This window comes from Ursus maritimus, unplaced genomic scaffold (genome assembly GCF_017311325.1).
Source record: "Ursus maritimus isolate PB19 unplaced genomic scaffold, ASM1731132v1 scaffold_15, whole genome shotgun sequence".
Classification (NCBI taxonomy): domain Eukaryota; kingdom Metazoa; phylum Chordata; class Mammalia; order Carnivora; family Ursidae; genus Ursus; species Ursus maritimus.
The window spans coordinates 33,651,136-33,677,313 of record NW_024423897.1 but is presented as its reverse complement, the minus strand read 5'-3'; the positions used below and the strand labels follow the sequence as shown (position 1 = coordinate 33,677,313).

The following is a 26,178-nucleotide window of genomic DNA, read 5'->3' as shown; positions in this document are numbered from 1 at the left end:
CCCTGTGATCCCCAGACCATAGAAACAAGTCCTTTGTAAAGACTCCTGTTTCTCGATTTTGTTACATGACAACTTTTATTCTTTAATTTCTGGTGACCCTTAATTCATAGGTGGCTCCTAACTTTTAGTTTTAAGTTTCTCTGTGCCTATAAATTTGTTTAAAGTTTGTGACACGTAAGATATTTGATTTACCTGAACTCCAAAATTTGAAAAACCTTTTAAAATAAGTAGCCCTTTCCTACAGAGAACACGAGACCACCTACATCACTCCCTGAATCATCTACTTTTCAATTTACGGGACGAGATTTCCTTACAGAGAAGAACCTTGCGCTCCTCAGCCTAGGTCAGTGTTAGGATAGGATCCTGTCTGCGTAGACTAGGATGGGTCAGTCGTGCACTGAGAGTCACATGCTTCATGTTGGCCTTTTTCTTTCCCTTGCCTTGGGTTCTAAGCAGGAACGACTTTCTCTCAAATTTATTTTCTCCTTGGCTTTGATATTTCCTTGTAATAGGAACCTATCTCAAGTTGTAAGTAGAGATTTTAGAGAGGTATGAATGACCTGTTTGCCAAAGACAGAAGTAGTAGAAAGCAGGCTGAAAGGCCCATGAGTACAAGCTGTCGTTTGCAGATGTTTGCTTCTGCGGGCAACTGGGCTCTGGTGTGAGCAGATTTGACTGCCCTAGAATAATTTAACGGCTGGCTGTATTTTCTTTATGCCTTCACTGTTGTTCCGAGTTAGTGGTGGGCAATGAAAAGGGATGAACTGGTTCACCAAGTTCCTGGCTTTTGGTGAAGGCCAGGTGGCTAGACAGGCGAAATGGACTCTGAACAGTTTCATTGCCTGTCAATGGAATGAGTCAGACTTTGAAGTAGAAAAGTGAAACTCAGGGCTTCCCTTGACTAACACACTTAGTATTAAATTAAGAATGAATTAGCCTCCTTGAGGTCATCTAGGTTCACTCTTTGTACCCTCAGATTGTCCTGTGGTCGAAGGACCCGATGAATCAGTGAAGCTCTTTGACCTGCCGTTTACAACCCTCCTCTAAATCGAGGAAAACCGGAAATTATTTTGAACAATGAAACACTGCCTATCTCTTTAAATGGAATGTGCTGGGTTTTCGTTGGTGAAATTTTAATGAGAGAGACAGGGAAGAGTGAAGATGACTCCTCTCTAAGTAATTAATTCAAATTTAGCTTTTCTGAAACCATGGTCTATTTTTATGTTTCATTTCTGTTTCTTTGCTTTATCTTTCTTTACTAACCTTTGCTTGGTTTGAGGAAATTGGTAGGCCACTTCTCTATTGCCACACGGCCTCTGTGGCACACAGCAGTGAGCATTCATGGCTCCCACATCTGGGATGGGCTGCTCTTAGCCGGCTGCTGGCTGACCTAGGCTGGCCCCGGGGCGGGGCGGGGGGGGGGGTTGGGGGGGCGCAGCCATGGTGACTCAGTGCTGCCTCCCCTGTTGCTCCTTTTCCTCCTGGGTCCAGGAGGGTAGCCCAGAAATGCTCTTTTCATGCCAAAGGTGGAAACACAAAAGAGCAAGCAGAATTACACCGGGTCTTTTGAGGCCTAGGCTCCAAGCGGGCACACCATGGCTTCTGCCTCAGCAAGTGTCCTGGAGCAGGAAAATATACTCTTTGGGAGGCAAGGGGGGACTCCAAACTCATGTGACAAGAGGCATGGGTGGAGGAAGGAGAGAAGAATGGGAGCCCTTAATACCATCGTCTACCACAATGGGGTCAAAGACATCTGCTCAGAGCTAAAATTAAATAAAAATTTCCCTCTGTATAATTTATCTTTTTCAGAAATCCAGAACCTATGGCTCTCTTTTCAGTCTTTCAGACAACATTCCTCTTGGCATCGCTGTCCTTGAGAACTTACCAGAGTGAAGGTGAGTAGTGGGAAGAATAGGAAAGAAAAAAAATCACGCAGAGAAAAAACACAAGGTAATTGGTGCTTTGGAGGAAAGTTGTCCGAGTCTTTTGTTTGGAAATTACTTGGAATTGGTGAGTAGCAATGGTTTCCTTAGTTTTGACTGTTTTGATAGCTCATTGTCTTGATAGTTCATTATAATAAAGCCACACCTTAACCCATTTCCTGGCCAGTGCCCTGGTCATCCGGGTTCTCCGGAACAGATCTAATCCCACAGAACTTCGTGGTAGATATATTGAGAGTAGCATCTCCAGAGGAATTCCGTCAGCACCTTGCCGTGTGGGGGTTGGATATAGCAGACCAGTGCTGGCCACTAGGTTAGAACAAGTCGTGATGTCCTTCAGCGACATTCATTGAGAAGCTATTTGCTGCAAGATAATATGCTAAGTACTGAAATGCTATTTATGGAAAAAGAAATAGTGTTTGTCACTTAACTTCTCTCCCAGTGAGGGTATTTTTCAATAAATCAACTTTGTAAATAGTGTCAATAAGATGTTTATAATGACTTTGTATATTATGTGGAACCAGTTTGAAGGTACTCAGGCTTGAGTCTGTTGGTTTGTAAGGTTTGTGTTGCTTTCACCTGTGTTTAACAAAGCTTTACATTTTCCTCATTCTGTGTTTATTCCTTGCTGAACTCCCTTTGTCACAGAGAGTGCAGGCATATGCTGTAGAAATTACTCACACAGTTCCGTTCCATGGATTCATGAAAGTGATGTTTGCAGGAAATAACCCATAGAAGTTCTCAATTTCCCTTAAAAATCTGTGAAAAGATATTTGGAAATGAAAAGGCGATTTTGTTCGGATAATAGCTCAGTTCTCTGCCTGGTATTCTTTAAGTCTGGGTCGATTTCTTTTAGGTTCAGGGCATATGACACAATGTTACTTTTTTGGCTTCTTAAAATTCGTAGTTTGTTGATAATCTTCCCTAATCTGGAGCTGAAAGATGGAAATTAGGACTTCTCATTTGTCGTATGTATTCCCCTCACCCTGTCTGTTTTACTTGCTAAATGTGACACGGCTGGGCTGAGGGGGTCGTCTGTACCATAGGAAGGTTACATCCAGCCAGATCCCCTGGTTCTCAGACAGACCCATGCCTCCAGCTCCAGGCTCTCCAGAAAATCTGAGGCATTTCATTCCAAGCTTTTGGCACAGCTCACTTCCCTACTGAAGTCTCATTATCTGATCCAATGACAATCGACTATGTGCCTTCTACGTACGAGACACTCTGTTCTCAGAAGAAGTTCCAGTGAAGAATGGACCCTTTCAGCTTCTTTTATTTAGATCAGGCATTCATTACCTGTTTCTCTCTCCACCAATCTTTGTTTCTGCTTCCAGCTTTCTCAGCTAAGCATGCTGGCTTTGCCAAGTAATCCTGTCTCTGTCCTCACACCACCTGGATTTCTTGTCTCAATTTGTGCAGCATCTGCCAAGCTCCTGCTAAACCCGCACTCAAACGATGACCCAGCCAGACTCAGGGCTGACACCTGGGTTCAGATGTCCTAGTTTCTCCCGACCCACGAGACAGAGCCCAGACTCACTTCCAACTAGCGCTGGGCTCATGTCTGCTTCAGTCAGAGATCGTGACTATAGCATTTGGTTTATTTTCTTCCATTCGCTTGTCTTAGTACATACAGAACAAGATGGAGATGGAAATATGTAGATTTTTTTATAGAAGTTGAAGGTATACTATATATACTGGGAATATTTATACTGTATATATAGTTATTGAACTGTATATAGTTTAAAGTATGCATGTTGTATATAGTGTAAATATATATACTGGGAAATTATACTATGATATGTAAATATAGGTAAAATATAAAAGTGTATGCAGGTAAAGTATGTCTATTTCAGTATGTATACTTTCATATATACTTTTAAAAACAATACAACATAGGATGAGGGTTTTTACCTTTGATCTTAAATGTTCTTTTAGAACTAACATTCTATTTAATGGCTGTATGATGTCCCAACTTATAAATGAACTTATTTTCTTAAGTAGCATTGGGGGCCAGACAGAGAGCCTGGGTGAGGAAAGTGGGAGGAGAGTCTGTGATTAAACCCTGGGCTGTCTGATCACCCACTCACCACTATAAAAAGAGAGCTGGGCCCAGGACCAAGAACCGTGGGTTCTGGTCTAGTTGTATGTGTTTGGGAAGGTCACTTCCCTTTTTTTAAACTCAGTTTCCTCATCTGAAAAATAATGGGACTTAAGAATCTGTGTGGTCCCTTAGTCCCTCTGACTTTACCTTGACATTTCGCACTCTTTCCCAAGGAAGTCCTCAATTGCTTTTGACCAAATTATTTCTGACTGATGTCTTTCCAAACCACCTGAGTCACTCAACACTCACTGATAGCATACGTCAATATAGAGTTCCTCTTTTACCTAAAGCATCACACAGTAGCTTTCTTGAGCTTCCAGAAATACAGTTGATGCTGGTGGTTGACTCATTCATTTAGCAAGCAGTCCCTGGATGTCTACACTGTGACAGGTGTGTTATTGGACTTGGTTTCACAGAGTTGAGTAAGACTTAGTCCCACCCTTGTTTAGCTCACAGTCCTCGGGGAGAAACCCCGGACTAGGCTACTACAACACGCTGTGATCGGTGCTCAAACAAGGGCTGAGAAAAGCAGCCCGGGGGAGAAGAGAAGGCCAAGGAGGAGAGGTGTTAGTGACCTGTTGCTTGTCGTGCTCTTGAGGACTTGTGGAGATCCTGGGTCTGTGTAACTTGAGGTCAGCTTCTGCTGTGGGGAAGAGGTTGTGCCAAGTGCTGGGGACAAGAGTCCATTCAAAGATGTCTCTGCCTCAGCTTCTGCCCTCCAGGCAGTTTGCACCTAGAGTGGGAGACTGACAGCAACAAACTACTATCCAGACGAAATGGAATGAGGGCTAGGAGAGCCGGGATGATTTTGCAGGCTCCCGGCCTTCTCTGTGCGATTGGTGCCACAATTATTAAAAATATTTCTTGCTATTCTGTAAGGGACCTGCTATTTCACCTCCCTAAACATCCTTTCAGTTAACTTACATCATAGGCTTGGAAGACACACCCAACTGACTGGTTTAAGGAGAGGATGAATAATGGCTATGCCTTTAACTAAAGAAGAGTTGAGAAATTTTATTCACAAAGGAGAAAAAAATCTCTAACCAAATAGTAATAGAAAGTGACCACCGTGCTTTGGGCTTTGAGTGTCCAGAAATTCCAACCTACTTCATTTAACTTTGTACAGATGGGGTCTGATAAATGATTCACTCTAACAAAGCTCATTAAGAATTGGAATGCCAAAAAAAAAAAAAAAAGACTCAAAATGCCAACTGATTAAGTTTCAGTGGGAAATAAACCTGGAAAAATAACTGGTGCCCAGCCTTTTGGTGCAAATTGACCCAGAAGACTAAATTATGCATTTTGAAGTATCATCACAGTGGGGTGAACCAGGGATCTTAGAAGAATATTTCTTGTAAAATCTAGCCTATTATAGGGTTCTGAAAGTAATGCATGTTTCCTGAAGAACATTTACAAAATACAGAAAAGTATAAAAAAGCAAGTTAAAATCACAGCCTTGCCATCCAGAAATAATGAGTATTAACTTTATAGTTTTACTTCCCTTCATAACTTTTTTAAAAATAACGTAAGTACTTTAAAAAATATAAAATGGAATGCACAATCTAGTGTGGTTTTTTAAAGTGTGTGGGAAAGGTTGAGAAAAACATAGGATTTAAACTTGGCAATGGAGAGAGAATGGAGCTGGAAGGATGGTGTGTCTCAATTTCTGTATCATTTGAACATTTTGATCATGATCACGTATATGTAAAAAAATTTTTATTGAGGGGAAATTCACATAACATAAAATTCATCATTTTTTTATTAAAATGAACAAATCAGTGACATTTGGTACATTTAGAATATGCAACCAGCACCTCTGTGTAGTTCCAAAACATTTATCACCCCATAAGGAAACCCTGTAATCATGAAGCACTTACCCCCAGTTGCTCCCCTCCTGAGCCCCCAGCAATCACCAATCTTCTTCATCTGTCTATGAATTTACCTATTCTGAGCCCCTGTGTCTCTCCAGCTGGGTTCCTTCCTTGAACTAAGAACATTGTCACAATTATTTTATTTCACACTAAGTGCCTTGCTGGTCTCATGCACAGAGTTCAGTAAATTCTTGCCAGAGGTCTTTTAAGTTTAGTGCATTGAGATATAAGCAATCATGTCTAGAGATAGGGTATGCTCCCACTTTATAGTTATTTATTAAACTATGAAATATTGACTTTCAAGCACAAAACTCATTTTTTATTTCCAGAAATATGAAGTTTATAGCCAAGAGTCCTCTTTATATAGCCTTACTGACTGGAAATTTCTAAACCAGTTAGATTGTCCAATAAAGTATCCTTTTGTTTTGTTTTACTGTTTATCAATTGATTAGCTTGCTGTGTATTGTTGGGCAAGTCATTTCATTTATCTAGGCTTTACTTTCTTTACCAAGTGATTTCTAAATTCCCTTGCAGACTTTCAAGATGTCTGATTCTAAGACGCACATGTGAGCATTATTTTTCAAAACTAAACAGTGGTGATATTGACCAGTTTATTATCTGTGACTTTTCAATTGTGTTCCTATTAAATGTTATTTCATATCTTGTTTTTGGTCTTTCAGTCTGGTCTGAACCTTTGCCGTGGGCCCCTGAGTCCCTGAAAGTTTCTATCAATTCTACACGTCAGTGTTTGCATTTACAATGGAGTGTCCACAACCTTGCTTATCATCAGGAATTAAAAATGGTTTTTCAGATAGAAATCAGTAGAATTAAAACATCTAATGTCATCTGGGTGGTAAGTTTTGGTTTTTTTTGCTCAACATTCTAAAAATCCTTTTCTGACACCATGATTTGTCTTTTATAACATCCACAAAAATCCCAATATGGAAACGTTTTAGCAACTCAAAACAATTACATTTCTGTGTTTTTAGTTAAGAGGGTATGGGACCAAGTAACCTGACAGCTTTGGTTCAGTGAGGTTGGTCGAGATGCGTTAAAGAAATAGATCATTTCCTCATTTCTGCTGTATCCCCTAAGCAGGCTACTGGGCCTGTCCTTGAGTCCTAGATTCCAAAAATCCATGAATATCAACCTTCTTTGTTCTCTTCCCTCTTTCTTCCCTGTCCACCAGACATTTTCCTAAATAAGATGTAATTGTTTGGCAACAGTCTTCTTGCTAGTGTGGCTTCCTGTCTGTTTCTTTGCTCGTACCGTGCTGAAATACAAGGAAAGATGAGTCTAAGCACTGTGTGTTCTGTCCAACAAAGAGGTTCTTCCTAGACCCGCCATGTTGGAGAGTAACTTAAGATGGCCTGTGTTGCTTCACTTGTGGCTTTTTCTACAGCAAATTAAATTATGAAAATCCTTCATTTCATAATCATTTTGCCTTTGAATTATTTGGGATAGATTTTTCACTTGTCTTGGTTCAAATCATGGTTGCGTCCACTTAGTGGATGCTTCTCCATCTCGTGCATTGAGACACTGTGGTGGTTTCTTTCAATTTCCCTTTTATGGTCTGGGGAACCTTAATAATCTACCCACACATCATGTTCATTATCATGGGATGTTGAAGGACAACACAGTGGAATGTTTTCTCATTGAAGGGGAACAGAGAATTTGCCTGGCGTGAAGGGAAACACAGCAATGTGTCACTGCTGGGATTCTCCATGTGCTCAGCCAAAGGCCACTCTTCTCTCAGGCACTGGAAGCGTGGGCACAGGGATTCAGAATGGTTGGTTTCTTTAGTAAAGTCTAAATGCCACTCATTTGAAGCCTCCAGTTACTTTCCATATTCATGATTGCATTTGAGATCTGAGTGAGAGGCCTAAAGTAGGTATAACTCTGACTCTATCAATTTAGTATTGACACCAGGTCTACCATTCCACTCGGCCAAGTGTCGTTTCCCACAATGAGAGTTGGTCAGTGTTCTGATGTTAAGCAATGGCATTGCTCATGTACAGCTGTTCCCCTTCCACCATCAGCATGTCTGCCCACTGTTGGACCTCATACTCATCATTTTTGTATTTTCATATATATATATATGTATATATTTTTTTTTTTTAAGAGAGAAGAGATACGGAGAGAGTACATGCAAGTGAGTAGGGGAGGGGTAGAGGCAGAGAGAGAATCCCAAGTAGGCTACATGCCCACTGTGGAGCCTGATGTGGGGCTTGATCTCATGACCCTGAGATCATCACCTGAGCCGAAATCAAGAGTCAGACGCTTAACCAGCTGAGCCACCCAGGTGCCCCCATATTTTTATATTTTTGATGGATGTACTCACTGGTTGTTGATTTGGACCCAGTAAAATATTGCACAAAGGTCATAATGAGGCTAGTCGTCCTAGAAAAAGAAATTTGAGAGAAATGCTGGAAGAATTCATAAAACACTAGTACTTACCACCATTAGCAGAAGTTAAGGCTAACCATAGACAAAGTGGATCCCATTTTTTATTTTTCTAACAGGCAGTTGTTCATATCTATTTTCACCTTTGATTCGTGTAAGAGTTCTTTTTTCAGGCTAGAGCAGCTTGTGAAACCTGCTTCTGTAACCTGCTAAGGCTCGAGATCTTGGAGACTAGAGTTTTGCCTTATCCGATGTATTGTCCCCATATCACCGGGCCCAGCCTGACTGGGGAGAGGAGAAACCCAAGGCACAGAGAGGTGGGTTGTGCTCCTCAAGGTCCCCGAGCCAGGGAGCCAGGACGGTATCCTCTTTCACCCTCGTGCCCAGACAGCGGCGATGGTCCCAGGCACGCCCGGGGTCATCGGTGGCCGTGCCTCCCAGAACAGACAATACAACAAGCCCTTGTCTGACCCGCGCAGGCCTAAAGTCAAGGAGAGACATGAGATCCCCCCGCAGTTAAGGGGAGGAAAACCAGCCGAGGGGGACCGCTTGTGTCGAGAGCACAGGCTCCCTTTCGTAAGGCAGCTCCCCCAGATGCAGGCCGGACCGCGCTTCCACGCGTGCTGAGAAGGGGCCGCCTTCAGGCCTCCTGCCTCCGATGGTCGTGTGCCTAACCCAGCCGTGGAGGAGCGTCCTGGTCCACGAGCCCGCAGCCCGCCCGGACCTGGAGCCGCCTCCCAGACGGTGCGGCCGCGCAGAGGCCTCCTGGCAGCCCCACGGCCTCCCCTGGGCCCCGCTCTGTGCCCGGCCTATCCGGCCGCTGGCTCTCCGTCCTGTCCGCCGCCAAGGAGGGGAGTGCAGTCCTCGCTCAGGCCCGGAGGGAGGCCCGCAGCCCAGGCTGCCAGGGCCCCGTGCCTGCATCGGGAACGAATCGGGGAGCTCCCTTGGACTTCTGTACAGACGGACGTGCCAGCTTCTGACTTCTGTACAGACGGACGTGCCAGCTTCTGGCGACTTACTAGCGTCTCTGCCAAATTCAACTCGCACTGCAGTGAGTGGAAACAGCCCAAACACAATTCGTCACATGAGAAAAACATCGCTGAATGGGCGCATTCAAGGAAAGCTGTATCTCCCCCATGACCAGCCTGTGAACGGCACAAAGCCCAAGTTTGCGGTTACACAGAATCCCCACAAGTCGTGAGTGAGAGCGAGCGAGCCCACTGCCTGTTACTGCACGGATGCGCTCGCTGAGCTCCCCGTTTGCGGCGGAGCTGGGCGCCGCCATGCCTCCCGCCGCACGTCTGTCCGCGCCGAGCGGGAGTGAGGAGACCAACACGAGGCGGGAGCGTCCTCGCTGGGGCAAGCGGGGTGCCGGTGCGGACGAGGTGCTGGGCGCCGCCATGCCTCCCGCCGCACGTCTGTCCGCGCCGAGCGGGAGTGAGGAGACCAACACGAGGCGGGAGCGTCCTCGCTGGGGCAAGCGGGGTGCCGGTGCGGACGAGGTGCTGGGCGCCGCCATGCCTCCCGCCGCACGTCTGTCAGCGCTGAGCGGGAGCGAGGAGACCAACACGAGGCGGGAGCGTCCTCGCTGGGGCAAGCGCGGTGCCGGTGCGGACGAGGTGCTGCTGGGCGGTCGCCATGAGGCCTGACCGTCTCCAGCGACTTGGAAGAAGGACTGTGTGAGCCAAAAGAAGAAAGAGGGTTAGAAGCTAATTTAGAAGGGAGGGTGGAGAAGACTGTTCTGGGGAGAGCCCGCAGGGGTGAACCCAGGCGCTGAGGGAAGGGCTGTGAGCTCCTGGGCCTGAAAGCCGGGAACACCGAGGGGCAGGCGTGGCTGGGAGTGAACCACACAGGTCATTGGAGGTCATGCTCAGTTTTCCTGTTTTATGCTGAGAGCCAGAAAAAGAAGAGGAAAGACAGGATCTGGTGGGAAGTGTGTGAAAAGTCCACTCTGGCTCACAGCGCAGAACAGGTGGGGAGGTTGGAGACCGCGAAGCATTCCCGGTAGGAAGGGGGCTGGGGGGTGGGGTGCCTGGAGTGGCTGGTGACACAGGGAATGACAAAGTGGCTAAATTCCCAAGAGAAGCAGGAGGTAAAACCCAGACTGTGGCTTGTGGACAGCAAGGTTGCCATTATTGATAGAGTTGCTGGGTTGGTTTGTTTGTATTTGCTCTTAAACAATATTTAATCAAAATGGACTCAAGACTGCTCATATTAAAGAGTAAAAGTTGCGTAGCTTAGGACTTCAAAACTTGTATGTTTGTAGTTTAGGAATAAAGCAAGCAATGAACCAAAATAGAAAAACTTTGTAACATGGAGTCCTGCAGAGAGGGCAAGGGATGTGCAGTTAGATGTCACCCGCTGCCCCGAGTGCTCTCACCTGGGGCTGTGCTGGCCTCGGCCTGGGCACCACTCTAGCCCAGCAGCCTGGGGAAGGGAAACCACATAAGCAGAGGGAAGGCCTCAGAGTTGGTCCACTCCAGCTTGTGTGGGACATGCGTGTTGCCCCCATCCTCGTGACTGTAGGGCTTGAGATTGGCCTTTAGAAATGCGGACGCAGACTCCGTTTTCCCCAGGAAGTGCAAGCGTTTGTTGTCCCCATCACCCAGCGGTGGGGGCAGAAAACAAGTGTCCTGGTGGGTCCCACCGAGGAGCCTGAGTGCCTGGAGCCATGTGGAACGTGAAGAAGAATGAAGCTCAGTCCCCGTTCTCTTGGGGCCATGCTTTAGCCAGGGACACCACCCAACAACTGATGAAGTGCCGACAACTACACCCAGTGTGCAGAAGGCTTCGGGGGAGGCGGGGATGGGTGTGGCCTGGACTAATTCCCAGTGCGGAGGGAGTGTGGGGACACTAAGCCAGGAACGCTGTGTGAGCCAACACTGGGGTGTAAAAGCGAAAAGCTATGCCCCGAGTGCAAGGTAGAGCACTGTGTCCAGAGAGGAGACTCCCGAGAGGAAGAGGTAGGTTGGAGTCAGAATGTAGATGGCTGAGAGGGTGAAGTGTAAAGGAGCCATTGAAGCCTATTGAACTAGAGAAAGAGAATACCAGTATTTTAGAAAGATCAAGATGAAAGGCTCCGTGGAGGGGCACCTGGTGGCTCAGTCAGTTAAGCGTCCGACTCTTGATTTAGGCTCGGTTCATGATCTCAGGGTCGTTAGATCGAGCCTCAGGTAGGGCTACTGCGCTGAGCATGGAGCCTGCTTAAGATTCTCTTTCTCCCTCCGCCCCTCCCCTACTCAGGCACTCTCTCTCTCTCTCTCTCTCTAAAGTAAATAAATAAATCTTTTAAAAAAGGCTGTGAGGGGAAGACCAGTTGCAGTTCTACTTGGACAAGCTTCCCAAGAGCACAGTGTAAGACATTCTTGTGTGCTTGACCTCTTTGGGGATGAAAGAGTCCAACAGGTGGAGCTCAAAGAAGAGGATATGGCCCCTTGACCACGGTATCTGCAAAGATAAGAGACCAAACCAAACCCAACAGAAAACAGACAAACAAAGCCCAAGGGCCTCATAGAGATCCTTCTCCTGGCTTCTGGGAGCCATCAGTGCTCCTGGGTACCACGAAGGACTGCCCTCTCTAATGAGATTTGGCCAACTTGATCGGACCGTGACTAAAAATGATTATTAAGAAAATACTCTTCAATCTTGCTTATTTTTAAAGAATGACTCAATTAGTTCTTTCATTTGCAAAAATTTTCTTAGCAGGCTCTGTGTGACGAGCCCTGTGCCTACCTTCTGACTCCCTTCTCTTCCCCCAAGACTTGAGCAGCTTCAGTTTTCTCTCACTTGCTCCCCACGAGCCCCCTGGAATCAGAGAGCTATGGGGGGTGGGAGGTGAGCTTTCGAAAGGCAAGAAGCTGTGGCAGGTTCTGCTGAGACATCAGAGCATGGTACCCAGCTGGTTAGGGAGGCGCCGCATGGTGCTTATTTGGGAGCTGCGGTGGGCTCCTGGGTGTGTGCTCTGGGGTAACTCTGTAGTCAAGCCATTTTCCAGGACGGCATGGCTCCATGTTTCCAAGTTTTACTCTTTATTTCTAGGAGGACTATAGCACTACTGTGAAGTGGAACCAAGTTCTGCATTGGAGCTGGGAATCCAAGCTGCCTTTGGAATGTGCGAAACATTTTCTAAGAATGAGGAGTGCGGTGGATGATGCCAAGACCCCCGAGCAGAGGTTCTGGAGCAACTGGAGTTCATGGGAGGAAGTGGATGGTAAGAAGGGAGGTGATAGAAGAGTTAAAAAGTTGAACGTTTAATATTATTTGGGGATCAATAGTCAAATAGTAGAAGTCTTTTTTGAGGAGACTGAGTAGAAACAGACATTATTTTTCTTTGTCTTCCCTTGGAACTAAAAAGTATGGGTATGAAATTTGCCATAGATAGGCGTCTATGGTTTTGCCTCAGAATTTATTCTAAGAGATAATTATACAAATTGAGACAATTTTGTATTTATTTTCTAAACATGGGACCCGTGTTTATTATAGAATGGTAAGAGAACATAAATTGTAGGTATGTTTTTATTAGAATAAGACAAAATGTGTCTTCATCTAGAGCAGAGGTTAGGAAGCTTTTGTGTAAATGGCAAGATAGGAAATATTTTAGGCTTTACAGACTCTATTGGTCTCAGTCATGACTATTCAACTCTGCCATTGTAACATGAAAGCAGTCCTAAGCAATATGTAAACAAATGAGAATTGTTGTGTTCTAACAAAACTTTATTTACCAAAACAGATGGCAAGCTAGAATTGGTCCATGGGCCATCGCATGCCAACCCTAATGCAGAGAGAAGGGGTGGAATACGGAAAAATGAAATCAAGGTTTCATTTGAGTAATGAGATTATGGATAAATATGTTTTAAGTATCTCTTAATTTTGATAATTTAATTTTGTTATAATTAAAATTTAGAGTGGATTTTGCCAGTTTTGTATGCCTCATTTAAAACTATAGGCTAGTTCTAAAGCAAAGGCATTTGGCTCTCTCAATTTACACACCCTGCCTGATAATCTGAAATTCCTGCCAGTAGAACCATTCCTTTGTTAAGTGTTTATACAAATCTATTAAGTCAAACTGATAGCACGTTAACCCACGAGTAGTCTAGTGATTAGTTTAATACCGGTAATAGAATTAAATCTGCATTTTAGTCATGTTCTAAGCACTCTACATGTTCATTTAGCCCTCACATCAGCCCTTTGAAATATGTATTATTCTTATCCCCACTTCACAGATGAGGAAACTGAGGCACAGTTAGCTTAAAGAACCCGTGCAAGGCCATCAAGCCAGTAAGTGATAGAGCCGAATTCCAGCCTAGACCAACCTGGTTCCACAGACCCCCTCGTCCCATTACATCCTACTGCTACAAAGGGACACATAGAAAAAAAACAGAGACTGAAAACATAGTAAGAGAGAAAGTAAGAACAACATTATAAACAACTTTGATAAAATAGACTAGATTTCTCAAATCTATTACCTCCAAACTAACTCAAGAATGAATGGAAAACCTGACTGATTATTCCTAACCCCAAACACTGGTTCTCAGCCATGGTTGCGTATTAGAATCACCTGGAACCTTTAAAAGAGCTCTCCTACCCCAGGCCACACAGCAGGGTGACGTCATCGGTGGGCTGAGTGAGCAGGAGCCAAGGAGCCGAGCAGTAAGAGCAGACAGCTCCTTCAGGGAGGCCCCCTGTGGAGGAGCGGGTGCAGAGGGGGCGGGAGGGAGGCACCGGGAGGGCGGCGAGTTGGCTTGAAATGGGAGACACCAGAGGATTTTTATATACCGATGGTCATATAGAAGGAGAGATGATGGAAAAGGAGATATTTGAGTGACTGGCATTTCCGAAAAGGTGGACAGAGATGTGGTCAATAATATAGTTTAGAGATGAAGAGGGACATGTGTGGGCACCTGGCTAGCTCAGTCGGCTAAGCATCAGAATCTTGATTTCAGCCCAGGTCATGATCTCAGGGTTGTGGGATCTAGTCCCGCATGGGGCTCTGCACTCGGCACGGAGTCTGCTTGAGATTCTCTCTCTCCCTGTCCTTTTGCCCCTCTTGCTCAGGTTCTTTCTCACTCTCTCTCTAAAATAAATAGAATCTTTAAAAAAAATGGGGATGGGGGACACGTGGCTGTGGAGATGGTCAGGCCTGGCGGGTGTGAATGTGGCTTTGCCACTTGCTGGGTGAGTGAACTTGGGCTCAGTCCTACCTGTGCCAGGTATGTCAGGTGGTAAGAGATATTGTACATCCCACTTAACGCAGCGCTTCCCTTGGGGCTGCGGCCCGTAGAGAGCAGCTGTGGCCATCAGAAGCAAAGCTAGCAGTGACACCTACTCCCAGGGCGACAGCACCCACTGTCTTTGAAGTAAGAACAGCAGTATTCTGCCTAACAATAGGAGCCCTTGTAGGAAGGAGTGTTTGTGCAGGCACCAAACTTTCTAGGTTTGTCTAGAAATTTCGGCTCCTCTTTTCCCCAGCAGGTAGAAGAGGCTGACGCTATCATTGAGAGTGAGACCAGAGGGGCTGGTTTGAAATTGGAGTGAGGTTCTAAATGAGCTGTCTTATTTTTCTCTTGTAGTACAGAATTCTCTTGGACACGAGCCATTGTTCGTTTTCCCTAAAGATAAGCTGGTGGAAGAAGGCTCCAATGTCACCATTTGTTACGTTTCCAGGAGTCAGCAAAATAACATATCCTGTTATTTGGAAGGCGTACGGATGCAGGGAGAACAGCTTGGTCCAAATGTCTCCATGTTCAACTTGAATCATGTTGCTTTCATTAGGGAAACCGGGACAAATATCTATTGTAAGGTGGACCAAGGAGACGGTATAAAGGGCATCGTCCTCTTTGTGTCAAGTAAGTGAACACATGCTCTGTGCTCTTCTCTTCCCGTTTCCTAGAAGAGATAGAATTTCCTTTCCCAGAAAGCAAGTAAACATTTCCACCCGTGGTTTGGATGTTCTTTTGTCTCCTGAGTCTTCTAGGAGAGACTCTAGAAAAGATACCCTGAAGCAATACTTGCAGGATTTCCTGTTGTTGTCTTGTCCTTATTGATAATTTTATTCCTAGAAACCAAGAGTATTAAAGGGGAGAAAGTTCGGGTCATTTCCTGGACCCGTGGCAAGGGTCCTGCCTCGCCTCAGCCATGCTGGCAGGACTGCGAGATGGCAGAGTGGGGAGAGCGATGGCAGGGCGGCCACCGACTCAAGGGAGGCAGCCAGGGTTGTGCCCAGAAGACCCGGGTTTGAATCTTCTTCCCCCATGCCCAAGTGTCCCACCTTGGCCAAGGTTACCAGCCTCTCTGAGCCTGTTTCCTTCTCTGTGAAACGGGCCCACGACTGGTTGGTTGAGGGTGAATGAACATGGACGGGCCCCACCCCAACACCGAAGCCGCGCACAATGGGAATCCAGCGGATGGAGGCCATCCGGTTCTGAAGTAGGCGTGGAAGACGTCAGTCAGGTGCCTCCGTGGCTGGCGACAGGGGAGAAGGAACGCTGTACCTTTTTACGGAGGTCTGTGTGCACCTGCCCAGGGTTTCTCCTGTGCTGTGGGTAGGGCAACAACTGGGCCTGCTCCCTCCTGCTTCTCCGGCAGAGGCGGCTCCGGGCTCCAGCACACCTGCCACCGCGGTCCCCCAGGGCGTGGTCTCTGAGAGCCTCAGGGACGTCAGGGGCTTGGAGGTGTGCACCGTCCTCCAACTCTCAGCGCCCTGCCGCCCAGCTTAGCACGCCGCCAAATCGGACTTCCAGGCATCCCAAGCATAATAGCCCTGAGGCTCTCTGTGAGCCGCAGCTTCCACAATGAAACAGCAGGCAGCACTGACTTCATTCATTCATTCATTCATTCATTCATTCTTCTGCTCACTTGGTCTGTCTGACACTCAACTATAGGTGTTGAGTACCTCTTAGCAGGCCCTGGGGGTACAATCCCATCACGGGGACACACTGCAGACCACTGCACAACTCCCACCACTGTCCCAGGGATGCCTCAGACAAGAACAAGGGAAGGGAGAAGGCTGAGATGAGGTGCCTGAATTATGACTCTCTGGAGGTGCGGGTGTGATGCTTTTATCATTCAGAGTGACTCTGTGGCCTCAGACCCAGAAGGGGCTTTCCCTTTTCCTTGTCTTTCAATAAGGGGGTTTAACTAAGTCTTTCATCTGTTTTTTTTTTCTTTGTGTGGACAGAAGTCCTTGAGGAGCCCAAGGATTTTTCTTGCGAAACCCAGGACCTCATGACTTTGAACTGCACTTGGGATCCCGGGAGGGACACTGGCTTGCTCAAACAGCTCTCCCAAAGCTACACTTTATTTGAATCGTAAGTTAGCTCTGGTTGCCTTCTTGACAAACTCCTCCCTGTTTAAGGCGCTTGTGACAACAAGAGCCACGTGTAGATGTTGGGGAAAATGGAAACAGATCGTTTACCACCACCCACCCAGAGTCAGGAGGAAACCTTTCAGTGGCGCCAGCTGCACAGTACTTTCCCCCTGAGTTTCGTGAAAGGAAAACGTCACATAAAAATGAAAAGAAAGCCCATTAATGATGACTCTTGATGTGAACATAGTTCCATCTGGTAATCTGGGTCTACCTAATTTTTAACTTTTTAAGAATATTTAGAATAAATTAAGGAGTATTCTCATCCCGCATGTCGGTGGAGGGGGGCAGTCAGTGATTCATTGTCCTTACACATTTCACCACAGAAATCGAATTTGTTGAAACAACATTTTCAGTATTGGCATTTGTTAAATGATGGGGGATGGACGCCATCCTGTGGAACATAGTTTGAAAGCCATGAGTGTGCCCTGAATGTAGGGTTATATATCTGTGTTGACAAAAGTATAAACCCTGAAATTATTGTTTTGTGTTTGTTTTATTTTTTTTTTTTTAAGATTTTCCGGGAAAAAGACACTTTGTAAACACAAAAGCTGGTGTAGTTGGCAAGTAGCTCCAGAGTCCCAAGAAACGTATAACTTCACGCTCACGGCTGAAAACTACTTAAGAAAGAGAAGTGTTTACCTTCTTTTTAACCTGACTCATCGAGGTGAGATTAGTGGAAGAGCCCGCTGTGGCTACCAACTCATCGTTGTGTGACCCATTGTGTGATCAAGGAAATGTGCTGTAGATTTCTGCCTAATTCACATCCTAAGTGAAAGTTTTAATTTAGGGACACCCTGGTGGCTCAGTCGGTTGAAGCATCTGCCTTTGGCTCAGGTCATGATCCCCGGGTCCTGGGATCGAGTCCCACATCTCCCTCTGCCCCTCCCCCTGCTCGTGCACACATGTGCGCTCTCTCCCTCTCTCCACTGCTATCAAATAGATAAATAAATCTTAAAATAAAAGAAAGTTTTAATTTATAACTCTCAGTGATGCCACCCTTCTCTTCACGGATGCGTGTGTGGCCCCCGGTCCCTGTTACTTGTTTGTTTTGATAATGCGATAAGCATCTGCATGCTTCCTACTCACCTTCAGACTAGAACTCTTGACAGTAACTCACTTCGTCTCCCGTCCCACAGCCCCCCAGCCCTGCTCCTTCCACCAAGATAATTACAGCTTCAAATCATGAATGCATGTGTGTATGTAGGGGTGCATGTATTCTCATTTCTAATGTCATCCTAAAAATACTATGTTTTTATTTTGATTGATTTTAATGTATATAAAAGACATCATGCCATGTGTGATAATTAGTAATTTAATAATTTAGTATTAAATTACTGATATTGACCCATACTGTTGAGTGGTTTTTTTTTAAGATTTTATTTATTTATTTGACAGAGAGAGAGAGAGCACAAGCAGGGGGAGCAGAGGCAGAGGGAGAGGGAGAAGCAGGCTCCCCGCTGAGCAAGGAGCCCGATGCAGAACTCGATTCCAGGACCCTGGGATCATGACCTGAGCTAAAGGCAGTCGCTTCACCGACTGAGCCACCCAGGCGCCCCTGTTGAGTGTTGTTATAGTCCGTTGATTTTCACCGCCATAGAGTACTTCACTGTATAAATCTCTGGTATTTTGTTCAGGCATCTCTGTTGACGGTTTTCAGGTCGTATCAAGGTTTTTGCTCTTGGGTGCTAATAGGAGCATTATGGATATAGTACTGGCCTAAGTTTGTTTTCGTAAATGTATACCCCAGAGTGGAATTGGTGAGGACATAGAGAATGTGAATGTGCAACTTTAGACATAAAGTCAATGGTTTTCCAAAGTGGCTCCGCCGGTCATACCTCGGCCCTTGAATGCATAGTCTTTCCACGCTGGTATGGTTGCCCTTTCCACTCCGTCCGTGTCCTGGGTGCACCGTGGTATCTGTGATGGTTTCGATCTACCTCCCGAAAGTTGAATATTTCTTCCTATGTTTTGATCACGTCTTCTCTTTTATGAAATGCAGATCCTTTACACATGTTCACTTTTTCTAGAATGCTCATCCTTCACCTTTTACCTTCTTAATTCCTACACGGATTTCAGCATAATCGCCACTCAGTCAGCCACATAGTGACAGAGTGCCTCTGGTGTAGCAGGCACCGGGGACTCGGCAGTGAACCAAACCGGGTAACTGCCCCTCATGAGCTTGTATGCGAGAGTGTGTTGGGGGAGGGATTGAGAGTGGGGAATGGACACATAGAGTAAACACACAGTATTTCAAGTATTGATATGTGCTGTGGAGAAGGTCAACTTAGATAACATGGGAGAGAATGCCCGATGCTGCTTCATTTCGGATGATGCGGTTAAGAATGAGACAGAAGCAGAAAATATCGAGGGGAAGAGCATTTGAAGCAAAAAGAATAGAATTTGAAAAGGTCATGGGATGGGGACAAGCTCTGGGTTGTTTATGAGACAGGAAGAATGTTCTTGTGCCCATACTATGAGAGAAAGGAGATTGGAGTGTCCTGGTCACGCAGCAACTGTGGAATGAACAGGGTAGTCTTACCGGTTGTGTTAGAAGGTGTTCATTGGGACAGATAAGTGATGTGGCTTACGCTGTAGGAAAAGGTTGCTTAGGCTGGGCTGTCCGGGGCGAGGGTGGAGACAGGGAGATGCTTGGAGGCTGTTGCAGTCGTCAGCCGAAGACTTTGCACCAGATGGAGTGATGAAGTTGGTGGGAAGTGGTCATATTCTGAATTCACTTTGGGAAAGAGTTGGTAGGACTTTCTTAGGGAAGCCATGTGCGTTATAAGGAAAGAGGAATTTAGGATGATTCCTAGGGTTTTGGCCTAAACAATTGAGCTAATACTGGAACTATTTCCTGAAATGGGGAGGATATTGGGGAGGAGCAGCCCTGAGCAGGAGCATGGAGTTCTATTTTAGCCGTGTCAAGTTTGAGCTGTCTTTTAGATATCTCAGTGGATGGCCAGTGGTAAGGTTTTATCTCTCACTTGTGTTTGAGTCCCCCGACTGTGAGATATCTCAGTGGAGATGTTGAAGAGACGGTTGGAGGTAGAGTTTGGAGAGCAAGGCAGAAGTCTGGGACGGAGAATTAGAATTGTGAGTCATCAGCCTGTGGGTAGTGAAATAGAGATGAAAGCTCAGGACAGGAACTTCTAGAACTCCATCTTTTAGGTCAAAAAGGCCTTTTACACTTTCACTGTTGTCACCCCTCTTTCAGTGTTACAATTATTTTTGTGGTTATTGATTCATGTTTGCTCCCCTGTTGCACGTTGAAGGCAAGTCCATGACTGGTTTCATTTTCTCTCCCATCTGACAATTTCTCTTTTTATCGGTGTGTTTGGAACATTTGTATTTGCCATAATTATTAATATGGTTGGACTTAAGCCTATCATTTTATTATTTATTTTCTATTTGTTCCCTCTGTTTTATGTTCCCCTGATCTTCTCTCCTGCCCCCTTTGGGATTATTTGAATATTTTTTAGTATTCCACTTCAGTTTATCTACTGACATTCGCCTACGTCTCTTTGTATTCCTGTTTTTTCCTCCGGAGATTACAATGTGTTGCTAATCTTTCACAGTTTTCTTATTTTCCACTTTAAGTAAAATGTAGAAGCTTTACAAGCCACATGTCTTCCTTTACCCTCCCACTGCCTGCACAGTGAGACTTCACATTCTGGTCTTCTCCAATCTGCCTGCTGCTGTCTACCTTTAGAGTTCGCAAATAGAATATTTGAGAATGCTCCATGCATTACACTGAGAATATTTGAGAATGCTTCGTGCACTATATTGACTGGATTCAGGGGGATAGACAGGATGGGAGGTGCTTACTTTGTCTTTTCAAGACCTGAACCTCATCCAGTCCATTTTTCATTTCAGATATTATACTTTTTGGTTCCAAAATTTCCATTGGATTTTTTAAAAAATAGTTTCTATTTTTCTGCTGAGAAGTGTTTTTCTTCTGTATACTTCAAGTGTGTTTACTGTTATGACATGGATCTCTCTTAAAGTCTTTAATAATTGAAGCCATATGGGTCATTTTGATGTTGGCATCTGTTGATTATCTTTTCCTTTGGAAATTGGTGACATGTTCTGAGTTTTTGTATGTAGAATAATTTTGGGTTGTACCTTTGATATTGTTGATTGTTATTTTGTTTAGACTCTGGGTTCTGTTATACTCTCCCCATGAGCCACTTCTCCAAGTTTTGATTCCCCTTCACAATCTGCCTGCTTTTGTTTAATTTGAAGAGTCCTTGGTAGTTTCTTCTTATGTTTTGTTCAGAATTTCTAATATAATCGGTGAGAGAGAAAAACTTTAGTTGGCTTACTCCATCTTGTATGTCTGGTTTCATTTACCATTTTTTCAAAAAGAAACAAAAAGATACACCACTGAATAAATAAATGAAGACATGAACTGCTGTTTACCAAAGTCTTTTTGGATTTATGCTTGAATTTTTTTTTTTACTTTGTTTCCTTTTTTCTCTTTCTTTCTTTTTTTGGCAGTGCACCCAAAGGCTCCCTTTAATGTATTATTTAAAAATGTAAGCGCCACAAATGCCACCATGACCTGGAAGGTACACACCATTGGGAATTATTATACACTGTTGTGCCAGGTTGACCTCTATGGTGAAGGAAAAGTGACACAAGTAAGAATGCTGCTTAATATTCTGTTTCCAGAAAGTCCCTTTATGTCCTGAAGAGAGAAACTAATGAATAAAACCCTTTAAAGTCTTATTTCTGGGGGAGGTGGGTGCGGGGAAGGATAGTTGGGTGATGGGCATTAAGGAGGACACTTGATATAATGAGCACTGGGTGTTATATGCAACTGATGAATCACCAAATTCTACCTCTGAAACTAATAAAAAATTAATTAGTTGATTAAAAATAAAATCTTATTTCTGTGTGGGTTCAAATGGTAAGGGTAATCTGTTTAAAAGGTTCATGAAATTAATAACAAACTTTAGAGTTGGGCTTTTCCCGAAGAAGAAGTGGTCTTACCCCAAATCAGAATGTACCATTCTGTGACTGGACTTTGCAATGAAGTGTGCTCACCATGACACCTGTCTTCTCTGTTCCTTCTTCTGCTTCTTTCTTCTTGTTTCCTTTTTCCTTTTCATTTCATTTCTTCTTTTCCTTCCTCCCTCCCACCCTTCCTTCCTTCCTCTCTTTGAAAAAGCACAACATTTCCGTCAAGGTTGATGGTGAGCACCTCTTCGGTGGCCTGGAGCCGGACACACAGTACATGGCCCAAGTGCGCTGTGCTAATGCCAACCGCTTCTGGAAATGGAGTGAATGGACGTGCCAGAACTTCACCACAGCTGAAGCTGGTATGTTTGGCTCCCTGCTGTTAACTCAAGGATCTACACTGACTCATGGGAGTTGGGTTGGTTTTCCTGAGAGCTTTTGATTGTACCCAAAGCTAAGGGGAACATATTGCAACAAAGGCTGGATACCATCTTTTTAAAAAGAACTGAATTTTATGCTAATGGAAAGACATCCACCTCAAACATGCGTCAGTCAGTGTTCTTTCTTTCATACATTTTCTCTCTCATGTTTGAGTTTGCCAAAATGGTTTATAAGCTACTGGTATTGCTGGATCCCTGCTGGATTCGGGGCTATGTAAATTAGTGTAGACTTTTAAAATTAAGGACTAGAGACAGACAGTAGGGTCCATGCCAGGGAAAGCATTGATCTCATACCAAACAACTTCAGGCTATGTGTGGAAATGTAATGAGATTTGGAAACTCAATTTTTATTGATACATCATCGTTCAGCAGCAGCAAACTATGAGTCCTCTCGATCATTCTTGCAGTGAGACTTTCCTCACCACTGACTGAACCACGAGTTTTGCTGACAAATAACTACGGCTTACAGCTCCAATAGGCCTCTGGAGTTGAGATGGCCCAGCCCCGCTTTCATCTCCTTCCCATTCAAAGCAACAAATTGTCATTGTTGCCCAGTTGACAGAGGAGGCAAGTTGTGCCCGTAGATTGGAGAGACCTGGTAGCGTGCAGGGTTACTGAAGGGCAGAGACCTACCAGTCATGACAATTATAGTGGCAGCGGCCACTCCCTGAGCACCCCCCATAGCTCACAGCGCTTGCTGTGTTTTTCTCTTTTATGCATCACAGCAGGGAGGAGACACTATGGATAATCATCCTCGCTTTGTAGATGAGGACACAGAGGACACAGAGGCACACAGAGGATCAGTGATTTAATTGGCCTAGCCCGTAAGTGACAGATCTGTTGATTGTGACCCACACCCGGGCCCCCTGACTCCAGAGCTCCACCCTTACCCAGAACCGGATTCTGTGTGTTCTGTCTCTTGATGCTGTTATTACAGCCTTGAGATCTTGTCGATTTGAGTCCTGGCTCTTCTACTGCCGAAGGAAGGAGTATATGTATTTATTTTATTCCATCTTCTCTTCGTGTGTGTAGGCTGGCAGGGCTCTTTCTGTTTCTTCCCATGAGGACCATTTTAAAGTAGTGACTGGAGCTGAGGGGTGACAAGGACAGCTCATCCGCGGCTGCATGTGGTTCCTCACTGGTTATGCTCAGCAGCCTTCCTCTCCTTGTCTGGTGCTCCTGCCCAATCTCATGCTCCGCCCCGCCCCTCCCCCATGCTGGGGCCTCCAGTCATTTTTTCTAGAGGCACAGAGTCCTCAGGAATCCCTGCTAGAAAAGCCCTATTCCTGACAGTAATGTGGTATACTCCTCAGTTGTGTTTTATTAAATAATTTTTACTTTAATGATACTGCTCTGCTTTGGAGTTTTGTGTTTTGTTTTGGTTTATTTTTTGCGAATTTATTCCAACATTAGAACTAAAATTAAGTGCAAAAGGAAAATGGCAGAAAGATAGAGTTTTTAGTAAATTGCATTTCTTTTAGTGCAAAAAATCTGAAATAGTAATTTTGCTTTTGATTGTAACAAGAGAATGAGATGAAGCTGGTTGTGGTGAATCTGTAGGGTTTTTTTTGTTGTTGTTTTTTAACCTCTGACAACACTTTGCTTGCTGCTGGAAAGACTGATGTTTATGTGTATTAGAACCATACTTCATTGTAATTGTAGTGAGCAGATGGAAATGGCACCAGTAGAAATACAGTAGAAACTATATTGACCCAAACACAGAGTGCTGTCAACTGTGCCGCGGGGTGCTGTTCTCACAAGACTAACTTACAAACTAGCTGAAGACTTTGCATTGAGCTTAGAGTCCCATGTTGTTTCTGAGTATTTCAGTAAGTTTTTGATTATTGCCTTCTCCAGTGGATTATTTAGCAAATGGAAATCTGCTTCAGTACATTTTTAAAAATATACAGTCATCTTTAAGTTGAGGAGAAAGTGTCAGCAACTAAAAAGGGACTTACTTAAATTTCCAATTACTGGGCACAGTAAACTATATTTTTATAAAACAGCTAAATTTTTATGTTATGTTCCAAAATAATTTTTCTTGCATTGAGATGTTTTGAATCAAATCACAAATCACTTGTCCTACAATTCACTGACAGTAAATATAGACTTTTCTAGAACAGTGTAGTAAGGGAGTGAGCAAGTGCCCTGAGTGTCCAACAGGTAGGAAACTGCCCCAGGCAGGCTGGGAGCTGGCGGAGAAAGGAGCATGGGGAGGAGGGGGTGTGGCCTTCCCAGTGGAGGGGATCAAGGGGGGGTGCCCAGGTGAGAGGACCAGCCACCGTGAAATCATGAACGCACATCAGAGTACCACCAGCCCTAGGGCTCCCCATTAGTGCACCTCCATTGCAACCTTTGCAAATGAAGCAAGGAAGTAGCAACGGTCTGCTGCTCCTAGAAATCCAGCAAATGAGAAATTTACCTAACTAACCTCCTACAATTGGTCTGATGAATGATTCCAAAATTTTCTGGTGGCTTCTAGAAGCTCAGGCTTGATGTTCATAAGAGCTTTCAGTTTGATGCAGCAGAGCTTTTGTAAAGCACCTACTATGTGAACTTAGTGAGGAGTGAACAATGTGGCCATGGGCAAGTGGGTAGAAGTCACAGAAAGTGAAAGAGTGAGAAGCAAGCCTCAGGACAGGTCATCATCACTTCATTTGACCGAACTAGAAACAGCTTGTATTGTTCTACAAATATAACATGACCCACGATCTTTCCTTTGGTTCATTTCAGCTCCCTCAGAGGCTCCTGACGTCTGGAGAAATGTGAAGTCAGTGCAAGGAGATTGTGTTGTGACTTTATTCTGGAAGGTAAGACCCACAGATTCCACAAGACAGATTTGCTTGGCACTGTCTTTCAGTGTGACACCCCAGATACTGGTGCAGTCTTTGTTGGGGGGGATCTTAACACGAGTCCAGTAGAACATCTTACCCAGGGGAGGAGTCCCCGCCCCACCCATCTCCCTAATGCTTGGACTGCTCCTTCCTTGACAGCCCATCCCATGGATGGCTAGTTCTGCACTCTGTAACTTCTCTTCCGGCCTGCTCTAACTTTTGCAGGGCCCAGGACACGAATGTAAGTGGAGAAGCATATACCATATTTAAAAGTTATGAATATTTAGATACAATATTTATATACAGGAGTTATGAGTCAAGCTAAAAAAACTTAAATATAAATATATTTGGAAAAAAAAGTAAAATCTATTTTGTCATTCTACCTTGCCCATTAAAGCCTTCATGGCAACCTGGAAGTCCGGGTTGTGTTCAGAATTCTCAGATCCTCAGCTCGTGTTTTCATACCAAACACAACAGTCCTGGGAGAGTTGACCCCCAACCATGGCCCCCTGGGTGTCCTTCCCACTCCAGGCTGGCTATCTCTGCAAGGAGCCCGGCACTCACACGTGGGCACAGTCTTTGTGTCCAGGCTCTGGCCATACCCCGGCAAACAGCTGCTCGCAGTCCATTCTCAGGCCTAGGGGTGCACCAGGCCCCTTGAGAGGGCAGGCTGGAAGGACAGGCCCTGGCAGTGGGTTTGAGACTGTGTGGACAGGGAATTCTCTTGAACCTGGAGGACGGTCTGGAGGGAGCTGTGTGCTCCATGAAAGGCTCAGGGCACAACTGTGCAGGGAGAAGATGCCTGCAGGAGGAGGGGAGGCCAGGGGCCAGGCCCCACCTGCCAGCATCTGCTTCTGTCTTCCCGGCTCAGCGCCCAAGGACTCCTTATCCAGGCTGAAGAGAACCCCTTCCTCTCTGGCTTGGTCCCTCTTCTCTGGACACATTATGCTCTTGAGGAGCTCAAATGATCCCCTTCTCTACTCAACTTCAGTTAGAGTGGAATGCCTGATTTCAAGCTTGGTTTAGAGTGTTTATTTAATTTGCTGGTGTGTGTGTGTCTGCGTGTGTGTGTGTGTGTGTGTAAGGCAACTGAGGGACAGAAAAGATAAAAAAGTACTTATGCAAACTCCTTTCAAAGGAAAGCCCATTCTGAAATGATGATCCATATTTTTTTCAGCCACTATCGAAATTGCAGGCCAATGGGAAGATTCTGTTCTATAATATAGTTATAGAAAATCTAGACAGATCATCCATTTCGAAGCTCC

At 45.0% G+C, this 26,178-nt stretch overlaps 1 protein-coding gene across 2 annotated transcripts in view; it reads left to right on the top strand.

Annotated features, from left to right (window-relative positions):
• OSMR (oncostatin M receptor) overlaps positions 1-26,178 on the top strand; it is a 48,837-nt gene that overhangs the window by 10,209 nt on the left and 12,450 nt on the right. For both annotated transcript variants that reach the window (XM_040630492.1, XM_040630491.1), the window contains exons 2-11: positions 1,810-1,895; positions 6,593-6,765; positions 12,354-12,525; positions 14,885-15,160; positions 16,492-16,621; positions 17,193-17,344; positions 21,178-21,320; positions 21,851-22,001; positions 24,813-24,889; positions 26,091-26,178. The exon at positions 26,091-26,178 is cut by the window's right edge and continues 141 nt beyond it. In XM_040630492.1, coding sequence (XP_040486426.1) covers positions 1,823-1,895; positions 6,593-6,765; positions 12,354-12,525; positions 14,885-15,160; positions 16,492-16,621; positions 17,193-17,344; positions 21,178-21,320; positions 21,851-22,001; positions 24,813-24,889; positions 26,091-26,178 — 1,435 coding nt within the window. In that variant the 5' untranslated portion in view covers positions 1,810-1,822. The remainder of the gene's footprint in view (positions 1-1,809; positions 1,896-6,592; positions 6,766-12,353; positions 12,526-14,884; positions 15,161-16,491; positions 16,622-17,192; positions 17,345-21,177; positions 21,321-21,850; positions 22,002-24,812; positions 24,890-26,090) is intronic.